This window comes from Mirounga leonina, unplaced genomic scaffold, assembly GCF_011800145.1.
Source record: "Mirounga leonina isolate KUSES-001 unplaced genomic scaffold, KU_Mleo_1.0 Mir_197, whole genome shotgun sequence".
NCBI lineage: Eukaryota > Metazoa > Chordata > Mammalia > Carnivora > Phocidae > Mirounga > Mirounga leonina.
Genome location: NW_023270494.1, coordinates 7,480,422 through 7,502,047, shown reverse-complemented (window position 1 = coordinate 7,502,047; position 21,626 = coordinate 7,480,422). Strand labels below are relative to the sequence as shown.

General features: G+C 56.2%; 1 protein-coding gene across 1 annotated transcript; it reads right to left on the bottom strand.

Moving 5' to 3' along the window:
• Positions 1-594: 594 nt before the first annotated feature.
• On the bottom strand, positions 595-20,701 carry CDC42EP4 (CDC42 effector protein 4). Its single transcript, XM_035026127.1, has 2 exons — positions 20,574-20,701; positions 595-2,841 (listed from the first exon to the last, which is right to left on the bottom strand). The coding sequence occupies exon 2, from the start codon at positions 2,742-2,744 to the stop codon at positions 1,695-1,697; it is 1,050 nt and encodes a 349-aa protein (XP_034882018.1). The 5' UTR covers positions 2,745-2,841; positions 20,574-20,701; the 3' UTR covers positions 595-1,694.
• Positions 20,702-21,626: the final 925 nt, after the last annotated feature.

The following is a 21,626-nucleotide window of genomic DNA, read 5'->3' as shown; positions in this document are numbered from 1 at the left end:
GCCATGAAAACACAGGTAGCCCAGGACCCCCCCCCTCCAGCACCCTCACCCCCACCCACCCACCTCTCGAAACAGCTCTCCCCAGAAGCAGAGACAGACACCCGGCGTGCCACAGGGCTTTTTTTTTTTTTTTAATGTTTCCTCACTGTTTTAACAATACCATGAAAAAAATATACAGTTTAGAATCTGGAACTGACCACTGGGTCTGCATGGGGTTCAAGGGTAGCTGGCTGGGGCTGCACGGCCCCTTCTCATTCCTCCCCTAGTGGGAGCTGCGCTACTAGAAACAGCGCTGGAATCAGGAACTAAGTTAGTGTCTGGATCAGGATCTGACAAAACACGGCAGACCAGAGCAGCTACGCCCGCCGGCCCCGGCCTGGGGCCCGTGGTACTTGTGCCTGTCCCCTCCCCACACCGCTACAAGGGGACAGGAGAAGGTGGGTTAGCTTATTCCGGGGACAGGAAAATCAGCATCCGTTAACCCTGGGCCACACACCCAAGCTCCCACTCAATCCCCTGGCGCAGGGTGATAAGGGCCAGAGTGAAATTCGAATTTCAAAAGAACCGATCATTTTTTTTTTTTTTTAGCATAAGTATGTTCCAAACGTGGCACAGGGCATACTTGGATACTAAAAAATTATCCTCTGTATGCCCGATATTCTAATTTATGTCAGCATTCTAGTTTTGTTCTGTTGTTAAATCTGGCAACTCTATACCCTCAGGGCCCTCAGGAGTGGGGGAGGGGGTCCTGCCGGCAGAAAAGGCCTGAAGGAAGAGGGTGTGTGTGTGTGTGTGTGTGTGTGTATGGGCGGGGTAATCCAGTCAAAAAAGCTTTTTATCCCTCCATAGGAATGATATATTTTTAAAAAAAAAAAATCATCTTCCAGAAATTTTCTACACCGGCTGTCTTCAATTGTTAGTAGCTATGGGGTGGGAGGAGGGACAGACATGCACGGACACCCACCCCATACAGTTCTAAATAAAGTTTGGAAGCACTTAGTATAAAGGTTTTCTAAAAGGATCTGATTTTCCTTCTGGCGGCAGACCTGCTAACACTGTTCCAGATACCGCTCTGGAAGGATTTAAACAAGAAGAACAAGAAGAACAAACAAATCAACAGGGGCCGAGCGAGTGAGCGCCCAGCCTGTTCCTAGTGTCATCCTGGAAAGAGCCCCTTCTAGAAAATTCAAGAAGCCCGGGGCCTCCTTTCGTTCCCCGTCCCGTTCTTGTCCCCTGGAAGGGGCTGCGTTTAGTGCACACATCTGGTCCGGCTTTGCTCCGAGGGGCTCCAGGCTTGTGGTGCAGGAGCTGGGGATGAAGGACGGAGGGGCCGGGGGCCGTGACCACCCTTCCTCCTGCCACACGCCACCAGTCGCAGCAGAGACGCCAGGAGAGGGAAGGTGAGCCGAGCGTCCTTAGCCGTGGCCCCCGGCCACCCCGGGGCTGAGCTGCGGCGGCCAGACGAGGCAGGAACTTGGCCGCCAGTGGCATCCACTGAGGCCGGGGCGGAGGAAAGGGACGGCCGGTTCCTGTCCCGCAGCGCTCAGCAGGGCTGCGCCCACCCTGCAGCCGCCGCCAGCTCCCCGCGCCCGGGAGAGTCCAGGGTTCTTGGCTGCCCTGCACGGGCCGGGGCAGGGAAGGGGGCGGCGGCCCCGGGGGCAGGGAGGAGACGGAGCCCCGCGGGAGCCCCTCACTCACACTCGGATCTCCTCATCCTCCTCCTCGTCCATGAAGGAGAACTCCTTGTCGGGCTGCCGGGCCAGTGGGGCCCGGGCCCTGTCGGGGCCGCGGGAGGCCGGGCTGCGCTCGTCCAGGACGCCCGAGGTGCAGCTGGACAGGGAGCTGCTGTCCCGCGGGGTGTGGCTGCCCTCGCTGCGGGCCGAGGCCGGGCTGGGGGCCGCCGCCCACCCCTCGTCCTGGGGCAGGTCCCCGCCGGCCGCGCCCTCCTGCCTGGCCCGGGGAGGGGCCGCCGCGGCCACCGCGGGAGCCTGCAGGGCGCCGCAGCGGGCCGCGGCCCCGTCGTCGAGGTAACCGCCATCCTCCTCCTCCGGTTCCCACTCCTCCTTGTCCATGATGCTGAGGACGTCGCCCAGCATGGACGGCCCCAGGTCAATGTGGAAGGACATGATGGACTCGGCGTGCTTGAGCCCCAAGCCGGCCTTGGGCACGACGGGCAGCTCCGTCAGGTCCCCGAAGGCCTGCTCGTCCAGGAGGGGGTCCGGGGAGTGGGGGGCGGCGGCCCCGTTCCGCCGAGGCCCAAACTCGCCCTCGCCCGCCTCCTCCTGGCCGCCCTCCCCGGCGCTCGCCTTCTTCACGGGGCTGGACGACAGGCTCTTGGGCAGCTTGCCAGAGCCCTTCTCGGCCGCCTCCTTCTCGTTCAGCTGGGGCAGGGACATGGCGTTCTTGACGAACAGAGCCGAGTCCCGCAAGGAGCCCAGCATGTCCCTCTGCTCCCGGTCCCCCCGGGTCACCGACTGTGACCGCTTGCTGCCCCGGAACTTCCGCGACAGGAGGCTGCGTTTGGAGGACGAGGAGGAGGCCTGCTCATCCAGGGACTCACCGTCCAGCTCGCCGGCCTTGCTGTTGAGGAAGGAGGTGTCCCCAAAGGCATCCCCCGCCCGGCCCACGTGCATGGTGTGCCGGAAGTCGCCCAGGGGGGCGCTGATCATCTCGGCCGTGAGGTCCACGCGGGAGCGGCGCTTGGAGTGCACCGAGCTGGACACGAGCTGCTTGAGGATAGGCATCGTGCTGGGGGGCGGGCCTCCCGAGGGCGGCAGGCGGGTCGGGGGTCAGATCTGAAGTCCGGCGGGTGGAGGGGGTGACAAGGAGGAGATCATAGGGCTGCAAGGAGAGAAGAGCAGGCAAAGGGTTAACCCTGGCTGGCCACACAGCACCAAAGCCCACCGGCCTAGCGGCTGCTACTCAAACCTCAGCTCTCCCACCAAAACGAACCACCGTGAAATAAGCCGGCAGTTGGTGTCATAACCCTGCGTCCTTCTTCACGCTCAGGCACTCGGGTTAGGGGAGCGCTTTCTACAAATCCGGGTGGAGGTCAGACACGCTCTCCCTGAACCCGGGAGAAGGATGTCATCTCCCCCCAACCAAGATGCTGCCAGAGCAAACACAACCACATTGAAGGATGTGGAGGTACATAAGCGAGTCCATGCGGCAGCTCAGGGTTGGACACATGCTGTAAGTTCTTCCTGCCGTCTGACCTCAATCTCTGAAGTCAGTGGACACCTTAACCTGAGTCACAGCCCTCAGAGGAGGGAGCCAACAGGACGGGCCCCAGAGATGCTGCCCAGCATCTCCACAGATGTGGGTGGCCAGGCTCACCTTCTGAATCAGAATTGGGATGGGGTTGCTGGGACCCACAGAACCAGCTCCCCAGCCTTCCAGTCCTTGCTGGGTGTCCCATAAATGAGGACCCCGCCTGTGACTTCTCTACTGTGGGGCCAAGCTCTTTGCCGAAGACTCACTCTGTGCCTCTTGGGGATGAAGAGGACTGCCTCCTGATTTCTTTAATCATTAAGGGTGTGGGAAGGCAGGGACTAGGTGGTCTGGCCCCCGAGATCTGCAGACCCAGGCCAGGGGGGGGAAGCTAACCAGAACAGAAGATCAGCAGAGGGGACCCCAGGAGAGCCTGGGCCGTCTGAAAGTTTGAGGTACCACACACACAGCTCCTGGCAAGCACCGAAATGAGGTCCCGTGTTGGAGCCAAACCAGCCCCTTCCCCTTCCGGAGCGACCTGCCCCAAATGCTAAACCCAGTAGTGCAGGGCTGAGCAGGGTGGGGAGACGTGGTGTCGGCCACCAGTCTTGCTAACGATTCTCAACTCTACCTTCACGGCAGGCCCACCCTTCCCACTGCAAAGCACAACCTATGGGAACCCCATTGGTTTCTTCCTCACCCCTAAGGCTGCCTCCCACTAGCCCACCACATCCTGCCTGGCCCCTGACACCAGCCCAGCAGATCCCCATTTTTCCCCTTCTGTCCCTCTCCAGACCATTCATCACCTTTTATCTAAAACAAAACCCATCCAGGACTCCCCAGTGCAGACCCCTGGATCTGGCCACCAGTCCTCGCCTCCCTCCCTCCCTCCCTCCTCAATGCCATTCCTTGCTGCCCCCCTACCTCTGCACTCGGCCCCAGCCCCTGAGCGTCTGCCTTCTGGACTCCAGGACTGGACAAATGCAGGTCCCTGCTAGAGTACCCTGTCACCTGGCTCACCCAACGTCCTTCCGGGCTCAGTGGAGACGTCACTTCTGGGAAACGCCCTCTCAGCCACCCAGCACTCCAGATGCCCCCTCTCTCGCAGGCACTGCTCCCTCCTTCTATTCCCACCCACGGGGCTGTAATCTGCCCACTGGACTCTGAGCTTCCAGAGGGGGTTCCAAGGGGCCTGCTCACCGCTGAAGCCCATCTAGCAGACCTTGTTGAAAGGCAGCACCTCCATCCTGCCCTCCGGGCTTCACTTCAGCCTACAGACCACTCTGGGGTTCCTGGCCCAACCTCTCTGTGTCCTCCAACCACCACCACCCCCCCGCCAGCCCCAGTGCTCTCACACCTTGTGAGAGAGCTGCTGACACCCAGTCTGATGGCTCCCAACCCCGTGCCTGCCCCAGGCAGACCTATGCTCGTCACTCCGGCAAACAAAGCCCTGTAGGACGTGAGGCGGGAGCCAGGCACTGGGGCAGACCTGCCACACCAGTGACCTGGGCTGGGCTCCGAGCCAGGGGAGGACTCTCCTGGATGGCCTTGAGATGACCCACTATGGCCAGTCAGCTCTCCCTCCTCATGTTCCTCTTTCTCCCCACCAAACCCTCAGGCGACTTAGCTTCCCTTACCCCTAACCTGAATCCTCCCTCCAGACCACGTCCTGGGATCTAACCTCTAAATAATTAGACATGCATCAGCTAGACCAATTGGCCAACATTTTCTATAAAGGGCCAGAGACTCAAGATTTCTGGCTTCGTGGAAGATACCGTCTTTGTAGTTAGTAGGAAAGCAGCAACAGACCCTATGTAAACAAAGGGTATGGCTGTGTCCCAATAAAACTTTATATATAAAAACAAGTTGTGGGCCAGATTTGGCCCATGGGCCATAGTTTGCTGACTCTTACACTCATGGAAACTACTGGCCTCAGGCTCATCCCCTCGCCACTTCTCAGAAGAGGGTCACCCTATGTGACCATGAGTTCACAGGCCAACTTTTGGGGGAAAACTTTCTTTGGCTAAAAAAGAGAAAGGGAGTCTGCAGTTGGCCTCAGACTTGTTAGGAGCAGAAGGAAACCAAACCAGGTTTCTAACGACATCTTGATACTAGGGAATCCCTCAGGCTTCTGTGGGCACCAGGCAAGAATGGAAAGGGCTCATGTCTGCAACCTGCCTGTGGTCTAGCGCCTGCCTCTGGTCACAGAGTCCTGGGATCTCAAAGAGCTGGGAGGAAAGGGACACCCAGGGCAGCCCCAGAAAACAGGTATACTGAGGGGGGTGCAAAATTGCCCCGGGTCGAGAACACAGCTATGAAACTAAAGCTTATGCTATTTACCAGGTAAACAAAAAAAAAGAGGGGAGGCAGGGCAGGGGATATAAAGGGCTAGAATCGTGGGAACACATGACATGAATTTCCAGAGCTGCGTTAAGGGTTTTGATGTAACAGCAGGAATCCCCAGACCCACTGAGCAGCTTCCATCCAGCACTGTGGTTTCCCGATCTGAAGTGGGCCTCACAGAGAAGAGAAATACGAACCACAGACCCAACTGCCAGGGCCTCAGCAGACCTGGTGAAGAGCCCTGTGGCCACTCACAGGGACCTGGTACTCTGGCCATCGTAACTACGGGACAGAAGCGTCCCATCAGCCCCCACTTCTATCCTGGCGGGTAAAACAGAAGAAGAGGTAAGAGAGGCCAGCAGGGAAATCCGCAGGCCAGCCCCCAGGGCCCCAGTACCCGGCTTGGCCCTACACCCCAGAAAGAAAGCGAAAGTCTAGCCAATGCTATCTGCTGCTTGTGGTCTCACTCCCCGGGGGTAGGAATGAGGCTTTCTGGCTTATAAAAAACCAAACCATCTCCAATACCCAGCATGAAAAAGTCTCGAGAGAGTTGGGGCCTGTATGGAGTCACCTACGCATCTCACTTGTCCAGCAAGTAGTCCTGGAGCCGGGCCAAGGTCTGGGTCTCTGGAATCCTAGAGCTCAGACCAGATGGGGCAGGCTTCAGGGCTGGTGAGAACCCTAAGCTTTGAACACAGAACAATGTGGGGGTGATAAATACCAAGATTAAGGACCAGCAGGTGGCCCGGGGCCAGTCCTGGGGGCAGGTCAGGAGACCTAAGAGCCCACCAGGAAGGGGATCGTGCCAAAGAGAGCTGTGTCTTTGGCAGGGGGCGTTGCTAAGTGCAATGACTCAGCTCTGGGGAAGTGGCTAAAATAGGCTGCCCGATGACAGGGCGGCCACTCCCCACCCCACCCCGGAAGCATCATATCCCACTTTCCTGGCAGAGCAAAGGAAAACCGAGCAGGAACTCATGGCTCTCCCTCACTCTCCCCAGCCTCTGATGGAACTGGACTCCTCTACCCTTGACCCCACCAACCACAGAACATTCCTTTAAGGCAGGCGCAGTGAGCCCTCCCTGGAAGGCCAGGCCCCCGGTTGGTTGAGCCCGACCACACCCTCAGCTCCGCTCTGTTCCTGGGACTCCAGGGGACAGCCCTTGCCTGGACCCCTCACCCATGCTTGCTGGCATGCTGCACACAGAGCACCGGCCTCCCAGATCAGCCAGTCCAGCGGCAGTTGGACGGACAGAAAGACAGGCTGGACAAAAGCACTCCCAAAGCCCCAGGCAGTGGCCGGTGGCTGGCAGCCTGACCAAGGCAGGAGAGAGAACTGGGCTCTCCCGGGGCAGGGCAGGCTTCCCACTCTGCAGCTGACCTGCAGCTCACCCTGCTTCAGAGGACGCACGCTTCAACGCTCCCCTGCACGGCCACTGGGGAACTGCCCCTCCATCAGCTCTGCTGAGCTGTTCTAACACCCGTCCGGGCCAGCCCCAAGCAACGTGGCTGAACAGAAGGGGGTATGTGGTGAAGGACAACCTCAGTCATGGCTAGGAATGGCTACCGGAGGCTTGTTCATTTACTCATTCATTCATTCATCGACTTCCTGCACACCCACCAATTTTTCCATACTCTTTTAGGCCCTAAAGACAGGGGGGCAGTGAGAATCACAAGGTGGATAAGCTCCCCTGCCTTCCGGGGGCACATCTGTAGTGTGAATGTGGGTGCGAGGAAGGGGCTCTGCGAGCCAAGAAGTGGATGATGCGAAGGAACCAGGCAGGTCAAGGGCAATCCAGGACGGAACAACACATGTGAACACCCAGAGGTGGGAAGAAGCTGGTGGAGTTTGAGGAACAGAACGAAAACCCAGGGGCTGGGGGCCAGGTCCCACAGGCCCTCCCTGGAAGACGAGGTAGGCGTTCAGACGGCATTCTAGGTATGAAAGGAAATCAACGGCAGCTCCCGAGCAGGGAAGTCATCCAATCTGTGCGTCTGGAGGTTTCCATAGCAGCTGGGGTTGCAGCCATGGACGAGGGCAAGCAGGAGCTCAGGCAAAGAGGATGGAGGCCAGGAGACGGATGATGGGGGGTGCCCATTCAGGGCACGTTTTGGAGGTAGGGACATCAGGAGCTGCTGAGGCCCGGGGCGGGGGGTGGGGGTGGGGGAACAGAAAGGGCAGAATCAAAGGGGACGCCAGGCCTTCCAGACCCCACGCCAAGCCCCACAGGGCTTCTGCAGTGGCAGGTCTCACCTGGTGGGCTATGGGCCTTTGTCCCAGGCATGCAACCAACATCCCACCACCCAGGAAGAGCTTCACTTGGCCGAAACGGGGGAGGCACTCTGCGGCCCAGCGTCCCCCTGCTGGAGTCACGTGGAGAAGGGCTTGTGCAAGAAGCTCTGGGAAACGCGGGCCGCACCCCTCCGGGGGCCGCTCCCCTCCGGAAGAGGTTAGGGGGCTCTGGCTTTTGTGGCGGGAGAAAGATTCGGTGCTTTCTGGAACACTTGGCAGCCTTACCCTGCAAAGATAAGAAGTGCTGGCGAAGGCCGGAGAGAGCTTCCCTCCAGCCGTGGGACAAGGGCTGCCGTGAATGGGAGCGAGCCGTGGACGCTTCGATCCACACTGTTACATTGCGGGAGGAACCTCAACGGGGGCTGCGCTGCCGTTTTAGCTGACTTTCGTACTATTTGGAACCTTCTACTTCCTTCACGCGCGCTGCCAAAAGCCCTTGGGTTTGAAAGTGTGCTGTTTGCACTGGGTGATTAAGACGCGCGGTCTTAAAATAATCTGAGCCTGAACGGCCACCCCAAAAAAAAAAAAAAAAAAAAGTGCAGGATGGGAAGATGAGCTTTCATGACCCCTCCCGTACCACGTGTGTTTCTGTGTCAAGTAATCTCCTTAAAATCCTGGGTATGGAGCGACCACTGCCTCAGAGATGCTGAAGCCAGAGAGGGACTCGCCTGAGGTCATGGATGGGAGCCAGGCCTCTGTCCCCACACCAGGGCTCCAGCCAATAAGTTAGCCACACACGACCCGAAGTGTGGTCCTGGGGCACTAGCCACCACGGCGGTTTCTGTAAATAACGGCATTCAAGTGAGTAGGATTTAGCAACTTCTCCAGCAGGAACGATGTCAAAGCAGGGGAAAAAGTCACATACCCAGATATTCACAGCAGCCTTCTTTATCATCTCAAAAGGCTGGAAACCACCTAACAGCAAGGAATAAGGAACTAGTTGAGAGGACGAGGAGCTGTTAACTGACGGACATGCTGCCACGAGGAGTGGGGGCTTACGAAGACCAGGCTGCCACATGGACCACTGGTGGCCACATGTCATCACATGGGGCGAAAAAAACCGGCAGGGCTTCCGCTCATTTATACAGAGTGATCACAAGTCTACATGAATAAAGGCTTAAAGGAGTTAGGTCAGGCTGGAGAGGACAGAGGTATTTTGTTTGTTTCCTTTAATGTGGTAATGTTGTTTTAGTAATAATAATAGTAATAATAATAATAATAATAATAATAATAATAATATCCCAAAGCATCAAAGGCTTAAGGAAAAGACATTAATTTCTTTCTTTCTTTTTTTTTTTTAAGATTTATTTATTTATTTATTTTTTAGAGAGCGAGCGAGAGAGAAACAGCATGAGAGGGGAGAGGGTCAGAGGGAGAAGCAGGCTCCCCGCCGAGCCGGGAGCCCGATGTGGGTCTCGATCCCAGGACCCTGGGATCATGACCTGAGCCGAAGGCAGACGCTTAACCATCTGAGCCACCCAGGTGCCCAAGACATTAATTTCAACACCACCTTAGAACAGTCTGGTTCTCAGGCTCAGTGCAAGGCCCCCACCTTGGGTCTTGGGTCCACTCTCTGTGCCAATATGCACCCCCCATGGATGTCTGTTCTCCCTCCCTCTATCCCTCCCCCCAAGCTGGATGCATTTTATTCTAAGTCGTGTGGGAGGAGAAAGTGGGCAATCTATAGCAACCTGGAATCAAGGGGAGATACGGAGATTAGGACTCCCCCGAAAGAACTCACTCCCCAGCAGCTGCTTCCTGACGCCTGAGCCTCTTCAACTGAGCAGGAGAAGATAACAGTCATCCCCTCCACACCGTCCACTGGAGACAGGCCAATTTTCTGGTGCCACTAAAGCTCCAGTTGGAGGCCAGCCTCCCACGTGGGTGATCCCACAGTGGGATCCTATCCAAGATGCCCTGGGCAGGTGAAGCTTCTGCTTCTGCTGTTTCTACAGTCCTAGCTCAGCTCTTCTGGAGGCTGCAAGGGAGCAGAGAAAAAGGCTGGGGTCCTGCAGGACCACCAGCACCACAATGCTCCCACAGTTAGCCAACCATCAAGTCCTGTACAGACAGAGCAATCCTGTCATTTACCGGGGTCTGCCGCATGCCAGGCATCGTGCTAGGACAGGGGAAACTTGTGCCCCTCTCCCTGCAAGGAGGGTGTCGAGATGGCCCCCATTTTACAGAAAGGGAAACTGAGGCTCAGATGGCGTGAGCCTCACCCCACACAGATCACTCTCACCGCTACTCAATGCTGACTTGAGCCAACTTCTGGCCGACCTCAGACACACGGTTTTCTGAATGAGGTGATGTTTCCCGGCCCATTCAGATGTCCCCAGCCGAGAATGTCCCTGTGGGGGTGGGATGGCACTGGGGAGGCTGCTTCTGGAAAACCCTTGGAATCAAGACTCCCTTGGATGGACTTCCCATCAGAGATCTGCTCTCAGGGCTGGCTCAAATGGGCTCTTCCTTACTCAGGATTTCATTCCAGCTTCCTGCTCGGAGGAACCTCCCCATGTTCGGATTCCCTGGGAGGGGAGAGGTGGGGGGTAGGGAGGACCACCCAGAAGGACTCCCCTGGCATGTTTAGGAGTGGGCTCAGGAGGCCCTGCCTCCAACGTTTCTCATGCCTGCCCCGCTCTAGGCCCCATCTTGTGTTTCATGGTCGTTCCAGCCACCAAGAAGGAAGACCAGAACCTTGACCCAAGCTGGGCGCCCTGTACTTGCTCCACCACCCCTGCCTTCCTGCCCATCCCGACCAGGCTCACTGACCCAAGGGTGCCACTGCCCAGCCACGCCCGGCCAGATCCCACGTCCTGCAGATGGACACTCCCTGCTTCCTGGAAGAAAGGGAAAGTGAACAAGGCCCTGTTCCAAGACCTGCTTCCCCTGGGGATCCCTGATGGGGTAGTGGGGAGCAGGGTGAGCCCGACCCAGCTCATCAGGACACCAGGCTCTTGCCAGAGCAGGGCTCACAGGGTGAACTCCACATACTTTGCACCACGCCTTCTCCGTGACTTCTGCCTTCTGTTGCCTCTCTGGGGGTTATTAAATAATTTAGAGCTACACTGTCCAACGTGGCAGCACCAGCCTTATGTGGCTACAGAGCATCTGAAATGTGGGGAGTCCAAATCGACACATGCTAAGGGGTGAAATATACAAAAGGACTTCAAAGATTTAGGACGAAAAAGAAAATGTAAAATAGCTCATTATATTTTGCTATTGATTACATGTTAAGATGATAATATTTTGGGGCGCCTGGGTGGTTCAACTGGTTGAGAGTCCAACTCTTGATTTCGGCTCAGGTTGTGATCTCAGGGTTGTGGGATCGAGCCCCATACTGGGCTCCATGCTGGGTGTGGAGCCTGCTTGGGATTCTCCCTCTCCCCCCTCCCTCTGTCCCTGCCTGCCCACCCCGCACACCCCCCCGGCCTCAAAAAAAACCCACATATTTTGAATGTATTGGGCTAATATGTTAATCTCACCTATCTCTTCTTACTTTTTAAAATGTGGTTATTAAAAATGGAAATGATATATGGAACTTGCAGTACCTTCCACGGCAGGTAGATAAATAAAGCAACCCACTGTTCACATTTGGGCGAAAATATTTACATGTTAATAACCTTTAAAGTTCTTTTAAATTAAGTACTAAATCTCTAAATTTTACACCCAGTGGGCCACGAAGGAATGCCAGGTTGTTTCCGTTTTGTCTGAACTCTGTAACAAAAATCCTTCCGAGCTAAATTGGCGCAAGTCCTTATTCCAGAGGATACATGTGAATTAAATAACTTTTGTTTCTTACTGTTAACTTATTCTCCAGAAATTTCAACCAAGTTAGTCCCACTAACGCAGGACGATGGTGTCCAGTACCAGGTGTTACACCTTCTTTAGTTAGAAACACAAAAAACACAGTAACCAGCACACTTGCAAACTTGTGATTTGTATTTCTTTCATTATTAAGGACGGTGAGCATTTAAAGCCTCTTATCATTGGCTTCTGCATCCTTTCTCTTGGGAATTGCTTGTTGAAATCATTTGCCCGTTTTTCTGGGGAAGGGGCTTTACCTTTTCCAATGGATTTGTAGGACTTTTTAAAATATTAAAGCAATTACATTTTTTACCATCATATTTTTCAAATATTTCTGCACATTTCTCATATACCCGTTTACACTGGGATGATTTTGTTTTCTTTTCCAGAGTGCTTATTAATTTTTACGTAGCCAAATTTGTTTCATGGTTTGTGGCTTTCGAAATATGAAGCAAAGACCTTTCCCACTTCTAAGAGTATGAAAATATTCACTTCCTCTAAAGCTACCAGGTATTAATGAACAACTATTCATAGAGAAAAATGCTAGAAGAAAATACAACAAAGTAAAGAAGATTGTGGATTATTTAAAATAGAAAAACAATTAAAATATAACAATAACGTTCCTGATTCCATATAGAATTGTTATAAAATGTGGGTAAAGCATTAAATGTTACCTTCATCGGATAGCAAAATTCTTTATATACAGATACTTCCCACTCACGACTCTATCTCCAGACTCCCCTTTGTGTTCACGGGTCTGTTGATTCCTAAACCAGGTCTACACTGCCCCTCTGTAAAACATGTGTGAGCATCTAGTAGTGTAACATCCCTAAACTTTTTTTCCGAATTTTTTTTTTCTAATGTTGTTACTCTTCCAGATGGACTTTAAAAACAATCAGTCCAAAAAGAAATCCTGGTGGGATTATGTTGGAACTGAAAGGAAGTAAGAAATTCATTTGCGAAGAATAGACTTGATCACCACATCAAATCATCAGGCCATTTATTTAAGTCTTCTGGATACCCTCCATTAAATGTGGTGGGTTTTCTTCCTACAAGTCGTACACGGTCTTGGTCATGTTTATTCTGGGTCATTGTTGTCTTGGGTCTTGTTGTTGTAAGTGGGTTCTGTCTCCTCCTGTTTCTCCATAGCTGTAGTTTCTGACCATTATAGCTGGTAAACAGGGAGGTTACAATCTTGACTTATATATATTTAATGTCCACCCTACTAAACTTGTACTGTCTCCCACACTTGAATCGTTACCGTTGAACATTTGGGCCTTGTAAGTAGACAAGCCCATCATCTGCAACTGATAATAATTCTGTCTCATTTATTTCTTAATCTTATCTTATTACATCTGCTACAATTGCCAATATAATATCGAATAACACTGCTGACACAAAGCACCTCTGTTCTTGGCACTTGACCGTAATATACTCAACCTCCGGCATCGGATACAGTAGCCACTGGCCACAGAGGGCTGCTGAGAGCTTGAAATGTGGCTAATGTCACCAAGGGACTCAATCCTTTATTTTAAATATTTAAACTTAAAAACTGATGCTAGATGCAGTTTTTGGAAAAACTTATGTTTAAAACACACTTGAGTTTATGAATCTGCTTTTTCAACTCTGAATTTTCGGAGACTCAGATTCAGATTAAATATCTGTGCAATTTAGCATCCAAATGAGGATGTGCTACAGGAATAAAATACACACTGGATTTTGAAGACTTTCTATGATAAAATAATGTAACACATCTCATTCATTTTTTATGACTATGTGGTGAGATGGCAATCTTTTGGATATGTACTATGTTAAATAAAACATATTAAAATTAATCTCACCCGTCTTTAGTTTTTATTATATTATTATTTTTTAAAAGATTTTATTTATTTGACAGAGAGCGAGATAGCGAGAGCAGGAACACAAGCAGGGGAGGGGGAGCGGGAGAGGGAGAAGCAGGCTTCCTGCCGAGCAGGGAGCCCGACGCGGGGCTCGATCCCAGGACCCTGGGATCATGACTCGAGCCAAAAGCAGACGCTTAACGACTGAGCCACCCAGGTACCCCCCGTCTTTAGTTTTTAAAATGTGGCTACCGGAGGACGGAAGGTTAAATACGTGGCAAGCAGGGTACTCCACGGGCAGTGCTGTTCTCGAGGGATCTCTGCTAATCATGATGCTCACCACCGGATTCATTCTTGTTCATTTTAGAGAATTTATAGTTCTTAAGAGTTTATAAGAAAATGAAGCCAGTAACGTAGCCAGCCAGGGAAAACTCACTACAGCTTAATTTACCCTTTAATGGCTGGAAAACATAGAAGCAGCTGTCCAACCTTGCTCAGCGACTTGTGATCAAGGGAACTGTGGAATAACATGTCTCAAGAGTGGGCTGTGCCAGCTCTCAGGCCGGTGCCTAGGAACCTACTCTGGGCAGGGATATCCTAGCCCCAACCTGTGGATCTCAGGTGGACAGGCCCTTCCTGGACCATGGTATGAGAAAGGGAACTCACATTCCCTGAGCTTTTATTCTGCACCAACCAGCTGCTTTATCTTGACCACAGTGCCTTTAAAAAAATACATAAGTAAAACAAGTAATAACACCATCCTGTCTTCTTCCCCACAATCCCATTGAGTTATCATCATCCCCATCTTGCAGATAAGAAGACTGAGGCTAATATGGTGAGCACTGTGAAGTGTGCAAGACTGTTGAATCACAGATCTGTACCTCTGAAGCAAATAGTACATTATATGTTAAAAAAAAAAAGAAGATAGCAGGAGGGGAAGAATGGAGGGGGGGAATCTGAGGGGGAGACGAACCATGAGAGACTACGGACTCTAAAAAACAAACTGAGGGTTCTAGAGGGGAGGGGGGTGGGAGGATGGGTTAGCCTGGTGGTAGGTATTAAGGAGGGCACGTACTGAAGGGAGCACTGGGTGTTATACGCAAACAATGAATCATGGAGCACTACATCAAAAACAAATGATGTAATGTATGGTAATTAACATAACATAATAAAAAAATAAAGAGTAAAAAAAAAAAAGAAGACTGAGGCTAAGAGACAGCAGTGCCTCACCAAGCCACACACACTTGCTAGGGACAGAGCAGAGAGAAGAGTCTCAGGATCCGCCTGATTTTGAACCCTGGGCTTTTCCCCCCTCCACCAGAAGGGGTACCAGGGAGGGTCAGAAGCCATGCTGGGATCCCGGCCTCTGAGATCTGAAGATTCTGGATGCATGAACACCCAAAGGATACACAGTTCTTTTTTTTTTTTTTTTTTAATTCATTTGAGAGAGAGAGATCACAAGCAGGAGGGAGACACAGAGGGAGAGGGAGAAGCAGATTCCCGACTGCGCTGGGAGACTGACATGCAGTCGACACGGGGCTCGACCCCAGGACCAGGAGATCATGACCTGAGCGGAGGGCAGACGCTTAACCATCTGAGCCACCCAGGCACCCCAGGATACACAGTTCTACACAGGATTTCAGGTTAAAATGTCTCTAGCCTGGGCACTCCATTCCCCACCACTCCAGGGAAAAGTACAGATAAATCCTGGGAAACACAGACCACAGCCTGCCACCAGAACCCCTGTCCTGCTCCCCCAGGGCTGGGTACACGCCACTCTCCCCAGCAGCTGCCTCACCTTTATCTCTGCATTCACCTCCCTCCTAATCCCAGAACTGTGTGCTCTGGGCCCGGGGAGGGAGGCGGTGAAGGCAGTGGGAGTGGGGAGGAGAAAGCCTCCTCACCTCCTGGGAGTTAAAACAGCCCTGGAAAGAAGGAGAAGGCATGACCCGTGACCCTTTGCGGGGGGGTGGACAGGAAACTACAAGGGAGTCAAGAAGATCAAGAGCCGGTGACTCAAGGGTATTTAGCAACTTTGCTTGTTTACAGCGCTCTTCCTGGAGACGTGTTTCCCCTAGCCTGCCACCGGACAGACAGACGGACAGACACAAGCACCCGGCTGCCATGGCAGAGGGAAGAGCTGGGAGAGAGGAAGAGGTGCGGGGGGGCGGGGGGGTGTGAGGTGGAGTGGGGGCCCAGCACGGGGCAGGTCCCCCTCACCTGGGAGTGGCCCTCTTGCTCCTCCCTCCTGCCCAGAGCTTCTGCCTCAGAAAGCAAGCAGCTGGGCTTGAAATCAGATCTGCCAGGCCCTGTTTGGTTTCACTTCCCTTCTCCTGAGAGTGGGGTGCTCAGTGGAGGAGTGGGGACGGAGAGGACACTCCAGGCTCCCCAGAGGGAGCGGGCGGATCTGGACTCACTCCAAATGGTCTTGGCCTTGCCGGGGCATGCGGGGCAGAGGTGAAGAGCATGGACCCCAGAGCCATACGCGACCCCCACCCCACCCCAGCCCTCCCCCGGGCCTGGCCCTCAAGAGCTTCTAGCTTTACGTACTTCCCAGCGTCACTGCGAGGTTTAAATACGCTCCCACAGGCCAAGCCCTCGGCACCACACACAAGGTGGCCGCTCACCTATGTGCTATGAAGGTGCTGAGACGTGTCCTCTGGCTCTCAGTGGACACCCCCTGTCTGTACCTGGAGACGTAGGAGGAAAATTCCAGCAGCCCCAGTGACACACACCCTGGCCAAGTTCAGGACGACCCATGATTAACCTGGGACACCTACATCAGTGCCACCTGAGGATACCCCATCCAAAAGGCTCTAGGGCTGACCCTTTTCAAAGTCCTTGGAGGGTCCCTGGGATGAGGCGTTGCAGGGGGGAGGGGTCCTCCAAGCTTCTGAGGCCCAGGGGCAGACTGTAGTCCCCCCACCAACCGCGGGTCCAGCAACCTGAGACTTGGTTTCTAAGCCCATCTGACTTCCTCCTTCCAGATCTTTCGTGATGCAGGAGGGAAGAGCCCGGCTTCTCTCAGACAGGACTTATACTCTTTCTGATTTCAGCTTGATTGGGGGGGGGAGGGAATGAAGCGAAGGTGGGACAAAAGAGCCCCCTGCCCTTCCTCTCTAGGATGAGGGCTGGATAACTCAGGAATCTGGGGCGCTCTGGGTGCTACCAGCAACAAATAAGGCGCAAACCCTCCACACCCTCCAGCCCCGATAAAACACCGCCTGGTTCTTTGGACCTAATCCAACTCTCAACAGAGGTGTAGAAGCTGCAGTGGAGCCCAGAGAAGGCTCCTTTTGTGTTCTCCCGGGGTCAAGGCAACAGTGTAAGGAATAGAGAAGGGTTGCAGGCAGTGGGCCCCTGAGGGTACGAAGGAGGGGCAAGGAGCAGAAGGTGGAGGGCAGAGCCTGGCTTCACGGTCAGCCCGGGAAGACCTGAAGCTGGGGTCCGGTGGGCAGCCCACCTTCAGTCACTGCAAGAACAGGGTAGACACAGGTGTATGGAGAACCTGGAGACTCCCCCAGGGAAGCCGGAGGCTGGCCCCAGCCGCCCACCCCATGGCCAGGGCAGAAGGCGGTAGCCTGAGCGGACCTGGCTGAGCGAGAGAGGCTGTTCCCGAAGACACACTCAGGCACTGCTGCCTTGCCGAGCTGCAAGCCGGCAGTGCCTAGGGGAGACTCTGATGTACGTTTCTGGAAGGGAGCCCAAGGCTCCACAAGCAGTGTATTTTAAACTGGAGCTTCGAGGACACACTGAGTGGGAATGTGGGAAAGTAACAGCTTCAACTTCCTTGGCCGCTCACCGCGAGCAGACAAGGGCCACATCCAGCCACACACCAGTCCCTCCCGGCGCGACCATCCAGCTCCCTGTCCAGAGAGGGCTGGCACGGGTCTGTCCTCCCCTGAGCACCCCAGAAGTCTTTACTAGAGCAGGACTCTGCCAGCTGGCTTCAAAGTCTGGTTCCTTTTCCCAAGGTTGAGGGAGGAGGAAAAGCCTCCAGTACATAGGTCAGAAGACCTAAGCTTGGGTCAGCCCTCTCTCAGCTTCCAGGGCAAGATTGCACAAGCCCCGGCCCTCCGCCCCCGAGCCTTCCTTATCTCTGGCATCAACCCAGATCCTGCTCCTCCAAGGGACAGACTCCTCCCTCCCCACCTAGGGCCAAGCTCCTCTGAGCCTGTGGAACGTCCAGCCAAAGGAAGCTGGACACGCTGCCCGGCAGGAGTCCTGGGCTCTCCACTCCCACCAACCCAAACCAGCGAAGGGAAGAAAGACTGGGTGGGAGAGTGGGGGAGGGGGAGAATGAGAAAGAGAAAGCAGACGAGGGAGCCCGGCCAATATCAAACACCTTGCCTGCCACACCGGGGCACAGCCTGTCCCGGCCCACAGAAATCAATCAGCCCCTCCAAAGGTGGAGGGGGTTGGAATCCTTGAAGCAGGGCCAATCCGGGGCCCTTCTGGGAAAGCGCCTGACTTGTCAAGAAGGGTCTAAGATTCCTCTCCCAGGTTGACATCCGCCCGGGGTGGGGGTGGCGGATCCAGCCCATTTTGTAAATAAGACTCTCCTTCGCTTGGGACTCCATGGGCTCCAGTCCTGTTGAGGGCTGGACGGTCAGTCTCTAAGAGGCAGCAGGGACAGAAGTCATTTGGGGTCTGCACACTCGATTGGGAGGAGCATCAGTGGGTGGGCACGTGTAAGAGAGAAATGAAAGAGAAAAAGAGGAGTCAAGAGAAAAAAGGGCAGAAACCTCAGATAATGGAAAGAATGTTCCAAGCAGAGGCATGAGCTAGGGAGTTTAATATGAACCCTGGCTCATCAACGAGCAAGGGTCTGTGATCTCAGGGAGACATCAGGGGGGCTGGGATTCACCCCAAATCGCCACCTCTTGGGAGCAGACTCACTTTATCACACCAGCCCGCTCCCAGTCCCTGCGTGGGTCACCAGAGACCCCTGGGAAGACCAGAACCCACTGGGATATCTCCCCTAGGTTCACGGAAGCCCCCCGCTGTGGGAAGCAGCTGCTGTGCTCAAGGAGGAGAGGGGCGAAGTCCACATTTGGAGGAGATAAACCACCCTAATCAGTTAGTCACATGGGCAGCTCACACAGGGCAGCTGGTGAACACTGGAGCCCACATGGCACCCCCACACTCGGGGCAGGGTCCTAGCTACCGCACAGGGATGGAGCCTCCCAAGACTCCAGAGGATGCCCCATTCTTGTTCTGGGAGCCTCGGAGCCACCTAGAGGCCTGGATGGGCCCAGCCTTGGGCCCGCAAACTCCCCATTTCTGGGGGAAATCCACAGCTCGGCTTCCCCTTCCTTTGTGCCCTGTTCTTTGTTCTCTTAAAATTCAGTCCATCCTGCTGGTGGTCCCCTCCTCCACCCCAGCCTCAGAAAGGGGGCGGAGGCGGCGGGGAGTTATTAGAAAGCCAGACTGTTCGAAGAAGTTGCATTATAGGAGGCCCTCCCGCACCCGGGCCCCTCATTGTTTACGCTGGCTGCAGGGGGGGAAGCTTTCCCTGGTCCAGATGGCTGCTGAGGGTAAGGATGAGGGAGAGCCTCCCTCCAGCACCACAAACCCTCAAGAGCGGAGCAGCAGGCTTCAGCGGCTCGGGGACCCCTTCCGCTTTCAACCGCTCCGATACACACGGGCAAAGAATGGGCGCCGTGGACGCAGCGGAGGGCGTGGGAGCCAGTCAGATTGCAAAGGGTGACAAGAAAAGAGAAAGCATTGTATTTCCCCTCCATTCTCCCAGGGACAGAAAGAAAACTGCCCAAGCCGGGGCTGCAGTATCTCTACGGGAAACACCAGGAATCTGGTTTGAGTTAGCAGAGCACCCCTCCCCCAGCCACACACACACACACACACACACGCACACACGCACGCACACACACACACCCCGCTCCGGCTCAGTCCTCTCCCAGGAAGCCCGCCCAGCTACAGCCAGCCCTCCAACCCCGGCTCCGGGTTCCAGCCCGGCTCTCCCGGTCCCGCACTCACCCGCGGCGGCCCAGGCCGCAGGGCAGCTGGTGGGGGACGCACCGGGGACAGGGGCAGTTTTGTACCCCGGGCCGGGGGCGCTCCGGGGAGGGGGCGGAGCCAGAGACGGCCGACCGCGGCTCCACCGCCCCCGGCGGGTGATTAAATCATTAACCGACCGCTCGCGGCCGCCGGCCTCGCCAGCAGCGCTTGGCCCCGGGCGCACCCGGCGCGCCAGCCCCGCGCGTAGCCCCTTTCCCGGGGCCGCTGGCTCGGCTGCGCCCCACCCCGCCTGGAGGCGCCGCGGCCTCTCCAGCCCGGGCCTCTCCCGCCGCGGCCTCCAGGTCTTCCGAGGAGGCGGGCGGGGGCGGGCGGGGGCGGGGGAGTATTTGTTTCCTCGGCCGGTCCCTTCCAAGCAGCTCCTTCCTTCTTTTCTCCCCGCCCGGTGACACTGGGTGGCGTGTGCTGCAGTGTGTGTACGAGAGCGAGCGCGTGTGTGCACGCCTCCGCCACTACAGGCGAAGAATTCGGTTCTTATTCACGGAGAACTCCGTGCGCACACACGCCCCCCCTCGCGGAAACTGCGGGCGGCGCGCCGCGATGGTGGTGCCCCTGCCCACCCCGGCGCACACCCCACTCCCCGGCAGCGGGCAGATCTTTAAAGCCGGGGACCCCCCCCCCCCCCCCCCCCGCCCCCCCCCCCCCCCGCCCCCGGGGCGGGGCCTAAAGCCCGGGCCCCCCCCCCCCCCGCCCCGTGTCACCCGCTCCAGCAGCGCCTGGGGCCGGACGCCGAATCCCAGTCTGCGCAGAGGAAATCGAGGCGGAGCGCGGCTTCCCCGGCTCTCGGCCGCCCCTCCTCCCCAAAGCCCGATCGGCTCGGACACGGGGTGCGCGGCTCCGGGTCCCAAGCACCCGGGCCGCCCCGCACGCGCCCCGGCCCGACCCTTCCACTCGGGGGCGGGCGCAGGAGTGTGTGTGTGTGGGGGGGTCTCTGAGCCCTCCTCCCCGCCCCTCGGCCCCCTCTCGAGGCGTTTTCCATCCTCTCCGCCCCTCTGGGGGCTTCAAGCCCACCCAGGCCTCGCAGGGCGCAGGCGGCTGTCGCCTACCTGGGTCCCCAGAGACGCGAGCGCCCGGCCGGCGCGGCTGCGCTGTCCCCTCCGTGGGCTCCGGGCGGCACCGGGGCTGGAGGCCCATGTCAGCGCCGGCGTCGGTTTCCCTCTGGCTCTCGGGCTTTCTGGGCGGCGAGCCTCCCGGACACTCCCCTCCCAGGCTCCTCCCGCGCCCTCCCTCCCGCGCCCTCCGCGCTGAAGTCACGGCGCCGCCGCAGCCAATGGCGGCTGCGAACCCCCGCCCGGCCGCTCGGCCTCCGCGGTTCAAATCGGCCAGTGTGAGACCGTCGGAGCTCCGAGTGGGGCGGCCGGGGCGGCCGGGCCGGGGTGGGGAGGGAGGGCGGCCGGAGCCGGGCCGGTGGGGTCCCGGGGAGACCCGGCGGTGGCCAGGAACCAGTGCCCCCCGCCCCCTGCCTGCCGGCCCGGCACCGACGGGAGAGCGGAGCCCGGCGGTCTGCGGCGCCCAGGCCGTGGATTCGGTCCCGGACTCTTACTGGAAGCGAGAGGGCCGGGGAGGGGGCGGCCCCAGGCCAGCCCCGGAGCCGGTGTAACAGGGGCTTTGGGCGGGGTCACCTGGCTTTGATCGGCCAGCTTTCCGGAGGCCTGAGTCCTGGGCCTCCTGAGCATCCGCGGAGACTAAGTTCTGCTCGGAGTGAACCTGTAGGACGATGAACTCCTGAGTCCCAGAGGAGCAGGCCTTGGGCTCGATTCACCGAGGAATAGCTTCCCCTTGTAAATGGTTATTACCAAAGTAATAAACGCCAGTGGGGAGGTGCTGCCCAGGAAAGTGGACGAGGCGCATTGTGGCAGTTCCCTTGCTGTGGCAGCTAGCTTCCCTGGGTTTTAAAGCAAGTCAGGAGTGGCGGCGGGGGAGGGGGGGAGGGTGGCATGCGACTCTTGATCCCGGGGTTCCACCTTGGGTGTAGAGGTTACTTAAAAATACTTTTTAAAAAAGTAAAAATAAATAAAGCAAGTCAGGCCGTGGTAGTGTGAGGGCTGCAGACTCCCTCCGCTCCCAGCCCACGTGGCTTTCCGTGGGATCCTGCCGTG

Bases quoted from the DNA above. Each gene is read 5' to 3' on its own strand.
- CDC42EP4 (XM_035026127.1), bottom strand. From the start codon at position 2,744: ATGCCTATCCTCAAGCAGCTCGTGTCCAGCTCGGTGCACTCCAAGCGC.